This window comes from Lolium perenne, chromosome 3 (genome assembly GCF_019359855.2).
Source record: "Lolium perenne isolate Kyuss_39 chromosome 3, Kyuss_2.0, whole genome shotgun sequence".
Classification (NCBI taxonomy): domain Eukaryota; kingdom Viridiplantae; phylum Streptophyta; class Magnoliopsida; order Poales; family Poaceae; genus Lolium; species Lolium perenne.
Window position 1 is genome coordinate 126,671,519 of NC_067246.2, and position 12,084 is coordinate 126,683,602.

At 41.3% G+C, this 12,084-nt stretch overlaps 1 protein-coding gene across 1 annotated transcript; it reads right to left on the reverse strand.

Moving 5' to 3' along the window:
* Positions 1-243: 243 nt before the first annotated feature.
* LOC127342337 (uncharacterized) lies at positions 244-7,670 on the reverse strand. Its single transcript, XM_051368272.1, has 16 exons — positions 7,384-7,670; positions 6,131-6,176; positions 5,864-6,027; positions 5,653-5,770; positions 5,427-5,509; positions 5,281-5,340; positions 4,749-4,994; positions 3,988-4,084; positions 3,795-3,845; positions 3,645-3,725; positions 3,242-3,313; positions 3,067-3,129; positions 2,438-2,584; positions 1,734-1,791; positions 1,130-1,182; positions 244-663 (listed from the first exon to the last, which is right to left on the reverse strand). The coding sequence occupies exons 1-16, from the start codon at positions 7,482-7,484 to the stop codon at positions 580-582; spliced, it is 1,524 nt and encodes a 507-aa protein (XP_051224232.1). The 5' UTR covers positions 7,485-7,670; the 3' UTR covers positions 244-579.
* Positions 7,671-12,084: the final 4,414 nt, after the last annotated feature.

Consider the following 12,084-nt stretch of genomic DNA (forward strand, 5'->3'; position numbering starts at 1 on the left):
CTCGTTATTTTCACCTAGATTGAGCCTGCAATTCTAGTGTTTATTTTATTTTGGAAATTTCATTAGTTGGAGGGGGGACTATGCTGCCTTTTCTATAGGCTGTCACTGATACAGGATAGAACAAGTAACTACAGGGTCAGAAATCGAGAGAAACAAAACAATAATACTACGAGTACTACCAACAAATCAAGCATTACTCTCCACCCAAAAGAACAAATCAAGCATTGCAGACACCTGAATCAATAACAAAGTTATTCTATAATCAACTTCAATTGATTTTCCATGAAACAATTGAGAGCTCTTAGCCCAGTCAAAATAGACCATACAAAGCTACCGTTGTTAATTTGTTACTAGCTGAAGCCCTCAGCATTTCACTTGTTCATTCAGTTCTAAACGGGTAATACAAAATTTGTATGTTTCCTAAATAGTATCTCGAGCTTCAGAGTGGTAGCTTAGTGGTTTATTCCAGTCACTGGTGAGGGCATCTGAGCACCACAATGCACCATTAGATCTGCACAATTTGAGAACTTCCAGTAGAAATAATGTGGAAGAAATATGGAAGTGTGTGGACTCTTGAGTTTATTTGCAACTGTCGACTTGGGAAAATTGTCCATCAAAGCTACGTGCCAGCTTCTCCGCGGCCCCTTCTACCCTCTGGTTATCCTGAAATTCAGAAAAAACGGTCCTGTAAGAGAAATTACTCAAGGAAGTCAAGCACTGAAGCATATTAGTAAAAAGGTTCAGTCCTATGTCATCAATTCCAGATTCTAGAGCAGCCAATACCTAATTCTATCACCAGTTTTCTTGTTAGCACATCGGTTGGTGATTACAGACTGTTTTTGTTTGCAAGAGATGCAATAACTCTCATTATTGCCTACTATGTCATTAAGTTTTACAAGATCCCACATACCAGAGTACCAAGTTCCTCAGTAACATCACACATTTAGAAGTTTAAATAACTACTACATCCTGTAATACAAGACATTTCGGATAGTGATATCTTGTGATGATAGTCAGTATAAATGGTTGTAAGAAATGTCTTATATTACGGGACAGAGGGAGTAGTCTGTATCGTGTATGCTATTTTGTGCAGCTAAAGGAGTCTGCTGCGAAGAGTTCGTACTTATACCTTTCCAAGAAGATTCACAACCAAAGGCCCAGTTCTAGAAATTCGATGAGTTCCTGTACATCGAAAACATCAATCAACGATAATCAAATGACACCCGAGAAGAACACATATACAAAGGTACAATAGGGAAATTCAATTCGGCTCCCGGGTGTGTATGCTCCCTCTACCAAAAATTTATATTTCGAAACGTCGAAAAATTTTGACAAAAATTTTTACATGTACATTTCCACAATATACGTGTGTTTCTCAAGTTTCGCGAGGAACCAATATTTTTTATGATCTATGTAAAAAAGAGAAAATTTATCTTCTGAAAAGTCTTATTTTTAGCATTGAATTTTTGTATTTTTTACACACGCCACATGACAAGTCGATTTTTCATGAAACGACTTTGTGAGCACGTAGCACGTGAAGATTTACGCGTGAATTTTTCGTTTCAATTTTTAAAAATTTCAAAATGTGTGTAACATGCATTTCAAAATAAAGGGAGGATATGCTCCCATGTGGCAAAACACCACTCCCGGTACAACATAACAATAACGAGAACATTTACCTTGCTAACTAACAAGGTAAATAAACAAGAGCCTTATATTACAGGGCAACATACCTATGTAAACATCAGAGAACTCTAAGCATAGTTTTTCAACCACCGGAGCAATTTTGACCTGAATAAGCATCCAGCGAACCCATGTAAGATAAAAGAATGCAAGAAGACTGAAGTCCAAGGCATTGGAGTCAATTTAGATAAATGACAAGAAGACTGAATAGTAAAACAAAAATGCAATTATCCTACTGTAACCACTCTAGGGTGCCACTGGATCTGTAGAGTCAACCACATCGTAAGGCAAAGAAATATAATAAAATGTTCAACAGAACACATAAACGTATTGTCAGCATAAAAATTGTCGAGGTAGAGTAATTATATTTCTCCTTGCTTTGGTTTCCTTTTATTTCTGTTGGGTTTCATATCTAGACTACCCCAACTTGCTTGGGAAAAAGGTTTTGTTGTTGTTGTAGAGTAATTATATTACTGAAGAAATAAGCAAATTTCCACTTTTAATGTTGAGAACTCAAGGAACATAGGTCTACATGAAATATGAAACTTGGTTTCAGACCATAAATACACTAGGTTCACCTGACCAATCTAAATATTCTCTATATATATTATGGGTGGAAGATAGAGAGGTTGATACATGCTTTGTAAGATGTCATATATATATGAATGGCGATAGTAGTTTTCCAGGAGATATTTATAGTTCTCACAAGAAAAAAAAAATGGAAGATGAATTCAACTATGATAAAGGTACATACATCTGGGAGCGAGGTGCTGAGATGTTTTGACACAAAAGGTTTCGCCCTCACCAAACCACTCTCATGGGTATCCAAAAGACAATTCCACTCCATATCCAGTTCATCCACATTAGTTGCAGCAAGAATGATCACATTCTTGCATTTTATCTGCAAAGCAAATAAATTATCTATGCGGCAATCTTAAGACAAAATAGGAGTACATACTAGCATATTTAAGAAAAAATGTAATCTGAGCACTCCTTGCAACTATGACTATAATTTTTTTAGTCAATGCCAATTGCAGGCCAGACTATTTCAGGAAAAAACGTGATCAAAATTTCAAGATAAAAGTGGCCCGTGTTTCCCAAGAAAATTGCCTTTCAGCAACGAGTTTGAATCTCAGTATCCTCAATATTTTCCTTTTGAATATCCTTTTTCTCAACTTGTTCTCACTGAAATGTGGGCCCAAATCAAACCCTGTGGCTAAAAGGAAGTGACATTTTGCACCAGCTGTTTCTATCAAATGGATATGCACCTATATTATTGCCATATGCTAGTCTTGAGGAACCTAGATCTCTATGAAGGGCACAAAAGTGATCAAATGTTTCAGTACTGATCTAAGAGAAATGCACCAAAAGAACAGAACATACCAGTGGTAACGGCAGCCTTTTGTGATGTAATAATTCGGTAATACCTTCTGGCAACAAAGCCATCTAAAGAGAAGTGGAAATGAGTTAAATTATGAAATGCAGTTTGCAATTTGCACTTTGCCCAGAATAAGCATGTATATGCATAGATCAAAAAATCTTATTAAATCCACATTACCTCATTTCGATTACCGATGTAACTGTTCCCTATGAGTTGACTAAGATGCTCCTCAAATTCTTCATCAGGAGCCTATGTAAATGAAAAGCAAACATTAGTTGATGCCAGGAAATGGTATTTTATCAAGGGAAACTCATTAACCAGCAAATGCCGTATGACAACAACACATGGCTATGTAGTTTTCACATGCCATTAGTGCTCTCACAACATGATTTCCTTGTGCTAGTCATAGCGCAACCCTATAGATCAGAACACAAGATTTTCTTTGTTACCTAATAGAAAAATGCAGCAAACGCATCCAAGGAAACTAGAAGCAATGAGAGTTTATACCCCAAAATGAAAAACAAACACTAAGGAATACTATAAGAAGCATTTAGCAGCAAGAAGGTTTTAATAGACGCACCAGACGAACTCCAAATGCTTTTGCAACACCAGCCAATGAAATATCTGAATGCAGAGGCCCAAGTCCCCCAACAAGAAATACCTGTACATCATCAATTCCATTACACCAAACTTGAAAAGGTTCAAAAATGAAAAGCCCACAGACACTAACCGCATCATCAGTAGATTTACATCTTTCAATTTCCTCGGCAACAGAATCAGTCTGCAATGCCATAAAATTATGTCCATTAAATTTACATAACATGAAACATGGCAGAGTCAGAGCTATCTATTTGCTGACATTTGAGTCATTATACAAGAATTGTAGGACATACGGCTATGCAAATACATTAAACATCACTTACTTCATTGCGAACAACCGCTACATGAGAAACTCGCCACCCAATTTCACGAAGCTTCTTGCACAAGGCTGTACCAAATTTATCCTCAACTGTGCCAAACCTGAAGCACAAAAATGGATAAATATCAATTTGGTGTAGAGAAACAAACAGAGTTTCCCACAAAATGTCCAAGTCCGCTCATCAATAAAGGATAATCAAGAGAAACACTAACTTCTATGACAGTAATAACTAAACCCGGTAACAAAATGTATTTCAGATTTTAGGATGATTCCTTGCACTTTGTGTTTATTTCTCTTCAGTTAGAAAAATGAGCTAAAATCACCAGACCCGTCTTCTTTATCCAAAAATCATCAAATGACTGGAGAAGTGTAACTAAGAAAATAGCTGATCTTATTTGCTCTGCGATCTGCAGAGAACGATACAATATAGCATTTATCCGAAAGTCTAAGGCAAAAAAAGAAAATGCGTTTAAAGGGATTTAACGTAAATTTCAACAAAAAAAAATTAAAGAGACCTAGGGGAAGAATCCCTGGCTTAGTTTTATAGAAGAATTCATGAGTACGCACTGGTATTGCGAGCCCGGAGGCTCGAATTTTTACCCACGCGGGCAGGTGCGCATCAGCCCGTGCCTACCATCCAGGCTATGCCACGGTTCTAAATTTTTTTCAATGATCAAAATAAAAAAGGGTGTTATTTTCACCAAGGGACAACTACGCAAATCCAAGAGTCAGCATCTGTAGATATAAGAATGAGAGATTACTCACAATATTTCATCACCAACTACAATAACTGAAGCCGAACGTGAGATGATTTGTTCTCCCTCAGCGCTGCTTATGCCATTGCTTGCAACAGAATTAGTTTCTGTTTTACTACTAGTCTTCTTTGCTCTCCCAGCTCTTTCAAGTCTTCCATCTGATAGCATATATGCTGGTCTAAAGCTTTTCCCATTTGATGAATCACAAAGAAGTGCATTTGGAACAGTATCATATATGCTCCCAATGGATGTATACCTGCAATGAGTGCAAGTATACAAAGCATATACAAATTAGGATGTTCGTACTAGAGATCAGAGTACTTTTCAGCAGCTTAAAATTTAGGGTGGCCTTACAAAAATGATCTAAAGTCCAGCTTTAAAATTAACAAAATTGCTCATCGAAAGGTAGAGGAAATACTTCATTCTTAGAGATTTTGTTAGACCAACAGCATGAAAAACTGCATTTTTGGCCTAGAGGCTACACATGACAAGACATAAGAGCAAATATACATTCGAAAGTGTGAAAATGTAAAAGAACCCACCCCTCATCATAAAGGCTGCAGTATTTGACCTTACAGGTCAAGAGGAAAGACCAAACATCCCTGTCACATAAAAACAATGCTCCTTACATTTGGATTAGCAGTCTACAGGATGCAAGCTTGATTATTTCCATGATGAAGAAAAAAACCTGTATGACCAGTCCAAGATAGGATTCACCCTCATAAAAGGAGGCCAGCCAGGCGAACTAGGAGAGAATTGTTCTTGACCAACCTATAATTCCAAACTGAATCACTAATAGGTGTGGGAGATAGCAATAGGTGTGAAGAATTGTGAGCCGACATGGGCGTAAGTACTGCACATAATAGGTCTATGAAGACTTGAAGAATAACTGAACAATGTAACAACAGATTTACCGCATTTGGATCGCCAATTCTAGTGCCAATGAAAATGGCTTTAGTGGGCTTCTTTTTCAATAGGCCTTCCAGACCAGACTTGAAATCCAACCCGATAGTTTCCAATGGCAAACCATACCTAGTATACACAAAAAACATGATGGAGATCATTCATTTAACTTCTCAAGAATAGCCCCCCAAAAAAATGGAACAGATCTTAGTGTGTCCTTACGTTGAGACTGTTTCATAAGTGAATGAGTTGATTTCGGGAAATGCACACGGTGTCTCGAAATAGATGGTACGCAGCGGACAGTTTTGAAAAGTATCGATATGGGCTTCTTCAGCGTGACTTGTTTTGTGAAGATAGTAACCAGCCCGAATTAAATGCAGGAGTACCTATTGATACATAACAGATATATGTTGTCAAACTTGTAGATGGATGTTAATTATCAGTACAACATACAACAAATGATGAGAAAAGGAGAATATGAGATATTACGGTTGAATCCTTCCCACCGTTAAAGCTAAAGGCAATTTCCTCAAACCTGCAAAAATGAAATTTCTGGCGAAATGAGGAACTTGGACTGGAATTGTATCTGATATACATACCGAGTTTTGGCACTCAACCCACAGATTTACAGCCAAACATGCACACACACAGCCACACGCAAAACCTTTTTGAAAGAGCGCAAGGAGAAGACATAATCTTCAGACTGTCAATATACATTTTGAGAACAGGCTTTACAAGTGGTTTGAACATACTGAATCCATACAGTATTTACTTGTTTGGTCAGGCCCTTTACTGTAAACAAGTTGAGTAATAGCTGGAGTTATCCAAAATCTCTAAATACTTTAGTCCTTTGATTTGAATTGTCATATGAAAAACAAACCGCGCCCTGACTGAAATGTCGTTAACTAGAGCAATCTACCTGCTCTCTATTGTTTGAGGAACAGGTTGGGACCACTGGTCTAAGGGGAGCGACAAAAGAGTTTAAGATCAATGAATCCAGCAACAATTACTTAAGACAGCGACTATGCTATTCTGCCATGTGAACAACAACCCGCGCCCTGACCGAAATGTTGGTAACTAGAGCAATCTACCTACTGTCCGTTGTTTGGGGAACAGGTTGAAGCCATGGGTCTAATCCTCTTAGGGGAGAGGCAAAAGGAGTTTATGATGGACGAATCCAGCAACAATTAGTTAAGGCAACGACTATGCTATTCTGCCAGCTAATCAAAATGGTCCAGTTATCCCCAAACTGAAAATCACAGCATATTGTCCAATGAATAAGCAGAGATGGAACCCATTACTCGCTGACGCAACCACCACCACCACATTAGGCATAATAACTGCGTTTGCTTCAGGTGGAAATACAGGTGCACGCGGGGACAGATAGAGCATTGGAGGAAAACAGGCGCAGAGCCAAGCAGCTTAAGATCTAGCCAGTCTGCCCCCAACTCAATCGTACTGCGGAGAACCGGGCACGAACCTATCCCCCCGCCGATGCGTACTCCAGCAGTCCAGCTACCCGCCCGCCCCCATCTCTCCGCCCGATCGGTCAACAGAGCCCCCAGCGGCCTCGCCGCCACTCGCGATCGCCGGAACGAGCCAAAGCCAATCGCGCGGCAAACACTGGTATCCCAGATTCCCCGGTTCCCGGTGGATGGACTGGCCAGGGAAGTAATAAAACGCTACTAGTGCTAATCGAATGAATTCCAGGTGGAGAGTAAATGTGGGGGGTGGGGGCGTACGGGTAGAGCGCGAAGGCTCGCTGGACGACGTAGACGGCGTTGTCGTACTTGGCGCGCAGGCGGCCGTCGCTGCTGGCCCGCACCGCCGCGTCGATCTCCATCCCCCGGCCGGCGAAGCGAGAGGCGAGCTGGGAGGAGGAAGGGATTGGGGGAGGAGAGCGAAGCAGTTGTGGACTGGGAAGGAGGCGTGACTCGGCGGCGTGGCCTTGGACGAGGAGGCTTCAGGGGATGGGAAGCCTCGCAGCCAGGCTTCCTGGATATTTCGGGTCCTGTTTCTGTATTTTCCTGCAGCCACCACCGGGAGAAAAATATCCTATCTCTCCATCTCTTTTTTCAGTTATATATATATATGCTCGCGCGCCCAGCGTGGACGCGGCGCGGCGCTGACGTGGTATGCCGTGCTCTGGAAGAAGAAGACGAACGGAGATGGAAGGTCGTGCACCCACGTTCTGTTTCCGCCGCGGGTCCAACAGCCTGACGCCATGGGCTCCGGCGGCTCGTCTACGTGGTGGACCAGGCTCACGGAGGCACTGTTGTGCGCTAGTACAACGAAGATGTGCAGATTTGGGGTGGAAATGGAGCCCCGGATATGGTTTATCCTCCTGCAAGTTGCGCACGGATTCTGTAAAAGAATAACTCACACTTGCTTACAACAAAATCGGCTTCGTGGTCCTCCTAAGGCGTGGAATGATCTACTGTACCGCTATGTGTTGAATGCAATGTGCGCTAGCACCCTTTCGTTTTTCTCCTAGAAAAAAGTGGCATTCATTCATCCTACTTGCATCGCATTGTGATGGCTTAACGGTATTTGACACGTTCTCCAGTTTTGGCAAGCTTTTTTCTTCATCCAGTCATTGAGCACGTGCCTAGCTAGTGGCAATTAGAATGTTTTCCAATTTGGTTTTGCTTGTGCTGTTTGGTTGACAAGGTTTTTTCTCATGTCCTAGTCACCGAGCACATGCATAATATAGAAAAAAAAAAAAGGATCATGAACGCACATATATATAAATAAATAAGGATCAAAATATTTCTACAAGAATAAGTCACACTCCCTTAGAGTAAAATCTGCTTTGTGGCCCTCCTAAGGAAGTAAGGGCGTACGGTGATCTAGCCACTGGCGTAAAATAAAGGGAGGGTCAGTTGCATGCAACGCCAAAAAAAATCACATGCGATTCTTGCAAGCATGCCTTCAAGTTTGATCGGTTTGGCCGGTCGTTGTTCTTCATTTTGTCTCGGTCGTTCAACTACACCAATGCCAATGGTTCACCTTCAGATTCAGGAGCAGAAGAACCTTCGATAGTTGCAAATGCACCATCTCCTTTTCTTTTATAAAATTTTTCCATGGCTTCATCTTCAAGACTTAAACCAAAGTGAGTCAATGTGTGTACCCAAAACAGAAACCCCAGTCATGGTGGGTATGTGCAATCCAACTAAGGATTGAATCCAACAAAGTAAGGTGATCTTTTAGATTCAGATCAACTACATGGCAAGGGGATTAAAAATCACCACTTAATTTTTTGTATACCTTGCTTGCTGGCAGTCCATTAGTCCACGGCGGCGGGCGGCGCCATGGGCTATGGCCAGGCGACCACGATCTGAAATTCCAAATACAGCTTCATTCGGTTTGGCCTATTTTTAACTAGAAGAAGAAGGATTGCGAGCTACATAGATAGGTCATAGAGATTGGATGGGAGAAGCAAAAAAAAATAGAAAAATGAATTTTAGGGGTCGAGGAAGCTCGAGCAGAGGCAGAGGAAAACAAACGTATACTACCAGTATTGGATACGCAAGTCATGGCTGGATGGGAAGATGGGCTTGGGCCATATGCATTTTTTTTTTTTTTTGCACTTTCAGAAGACTGGGTCGGTGCCCAGTATGACCTCCATGAGGCTCCGGCGCTCCGCCAATGGATCTAGCCTAATGTATTGAACTCATGTGTGTTCTCTCTCTTAGAAAATGGTATTCATCCTAACTTAGCATTGTGATGGCTTAACAGCAATTGGTATGTTTTCCAATTTGATTTTGCTTACGACAAGTTGGTTCCTCTTCTAGTCACTGAGCACGTTCCTAGTGGTAATTATTACGTTTTTTTTCAGTTTGCTCTTTTTCTTATGTTGTTTTGTTGGATAGTTTCTGTGCTATCCTAGTTATTGAGCACATGCAATTTAGAAAACTATCTCTTCTTTCGAACAACACTATCGTAGGGGAAACCCCTATGATGTAGATTTTATATTAATTATCACTGAACACTGTACAACCCCAAAAGAGGTCAATTCAAGAGTTAAATCAAGAGGTAAGAAATGAACTAAAAAAAGAGAAATCATTGTACAAAGATGGGAAGAAACTAACCCCTAAGGGTTGCACGAAAGAAGTTTCCACTCTAAACTGGTGGATCATCAAATCGTGTTGGAACATAACTCTCCAATGACCAAAGGAAGGTTGCTTTCCTTGGAAAATAAATGCATTCCTCTCCTTCCAAATATTCCATGCTGCACACGCCATCACTTCCATGAAACATGACCCTGTAGAACCTCTTATAGCATGCAGGAATTGGTTAGTGAACTGTAGATCCATGTTACCCAACTCAACTCATCATTGTTGAGCAAAAGCACAATCAAAGAAGAGATGACCAGTTTCAAGCAACGCCTCGTCACAGAATACACGATCAGGTCCATCATTAAGCTGCCATTTTTTCTGATCATCGGGTCTCTAGTATTTAGCCGGTCGAGCATTACAAGCCAAATAAAAACTCTTTGTTTGGACAGAGAAATTTCCGAATAGCATTGAAAGTCGGCTCCACTGGCAGCTGGGTGAATAAGATATTATAGTATTTCGGAGCTTCCCCAAACAAACACGCGCTGATCTTGAACAGAAGGCATCAGGCCTAGGACAGGGCAGGAGGGGTGGCCGTCATGTGCCTGTGACACCAAGGGGCTCCAGCTGCAAGGTAGCCTATGTACTGGGGCACTACAGGTGTAGGCGGAACATAGGCCGGAGTTAGTGACGCACCGCTTGGCCAAGCGCGGGCGCAGCCACACGAGCCGTCGTTTCACCAAGCCGTGAAGCCGAGAATTGATCGTGAATCGTGATTTGCTGAAAGTAAAAGAGATCTTGTAATCTCCAATAGTTCAGTTTTCATCTCCTTCGCCCAATCGTCCGTACGGAGGCTCATGAATTAGGTCAAAGCGCAATCACAAATTGCGAGCACCACCTATGGCTTTGCTGTGCAGTTAGATTCTTGCAAGCATGCCTTGAAATTTGACCGGTTTGCCTTGTTGTGTTCTTCATTTTGTCTCAGTTGTTCAACTACAACCAATGCCAATGGTTGACGTTCAGATTCAGGAGCAGAAGAACATTCGATAGTTGCAGACGCATCATCTCCTTTTCTTTTGTAAAATTTATCCATGACTTCATCTTGAAGAGTTAAACCAAAGTGGTTCTACCAGTCCGTGTGTACCCAAAACAGAAACTCCAGTCATGGTGGGTATCTGCAATCCAACTAAGCATTGAATCCAACAATCACTAAATGTCAAGGGGATTAAAAGATCACGACTTAATTTTTTGTTGGCAAGGGGATTAAAAGATCATGATGATGACCCACAAGTATAGGGGGTGTATCGTAGTACTTTCGATAAATAAGAGTGTCGAACCCAACGAGGAGCAGAAGGTGTTGACAAGCAGTTTCGATGAAGGATTTACTGTAAATGCTCATAGACAAGTATTCAGGGGGTTTTGATATAGCAGATAAATAAAATACAAGTAAGTAAAATGCGAGAGTAATAATTGCAGCGAGTGGCCCAATCCTTTTTAGCACAAAGGACAATCCGGTTTGTTTACTTATGATGACCAAACGTTCTTGAGGACACACGGGTATTTAGTCTAGTGCTTTCGCTTCATATAGTTGATTAATCTTCATTGTTTTGATAAGTGTTGTGTGGGTGAACCTATGCTAATGCACCGCCCTTCCTAGGACTAATACATACTTGTGATTAAACCCCTTGCAAGCATCCGCAAATACAAGAAAGTAATTAAGATAAATCTAACCACAGCCTTAAACTCTGAGATCCTGCTATCCCTCCTGCATCGATATACCAACGGGGGTTCAGGTTGCTGTCACTCCGGCAACCCCACAATTAGCAAACGAATACAAGATGCATTCCCCTAGACCCATAAAGGTGAAGTATCATGTAGTCGACGTTCACATGACACCACTAGAAGAATAACACCACAACTTAAATATCAAACCATTAAATATTACTCAACATAGTTCACTACTAACATTTAGACTTCACCCATGTCCTCAAAAACTAAACGAACTACTCACAAGACATCATATGGAACATGATCAGAGGCGATATGATGATGGATAACAATCTGAACATAAACCTTAATTCAACGGTTTCACTCAATAGCATCAATAACAAGGAGTAATCAACACCGGGAGAGTTTCCCCTATGAAATAATCAAGATTCAACCCTAGATGTTACAGCGGAGACGAGGTGCAGCGGTGGAGATGACGGTGACGGTGGTGGAGATGATGATGATGATCCCAATGAAGTCCAGCTCGATGACGGTGACGATGGAGATGATTTCCCCCTCCGGGAGGGAGCGGATTTCAGCCTGCCGGAGAGCTCTTTTCTCTCTGGTGTTTTCCGTCCCGCAGAGGTGGCTGTGTCTATTCGCGATGATCCCCTGCACCTT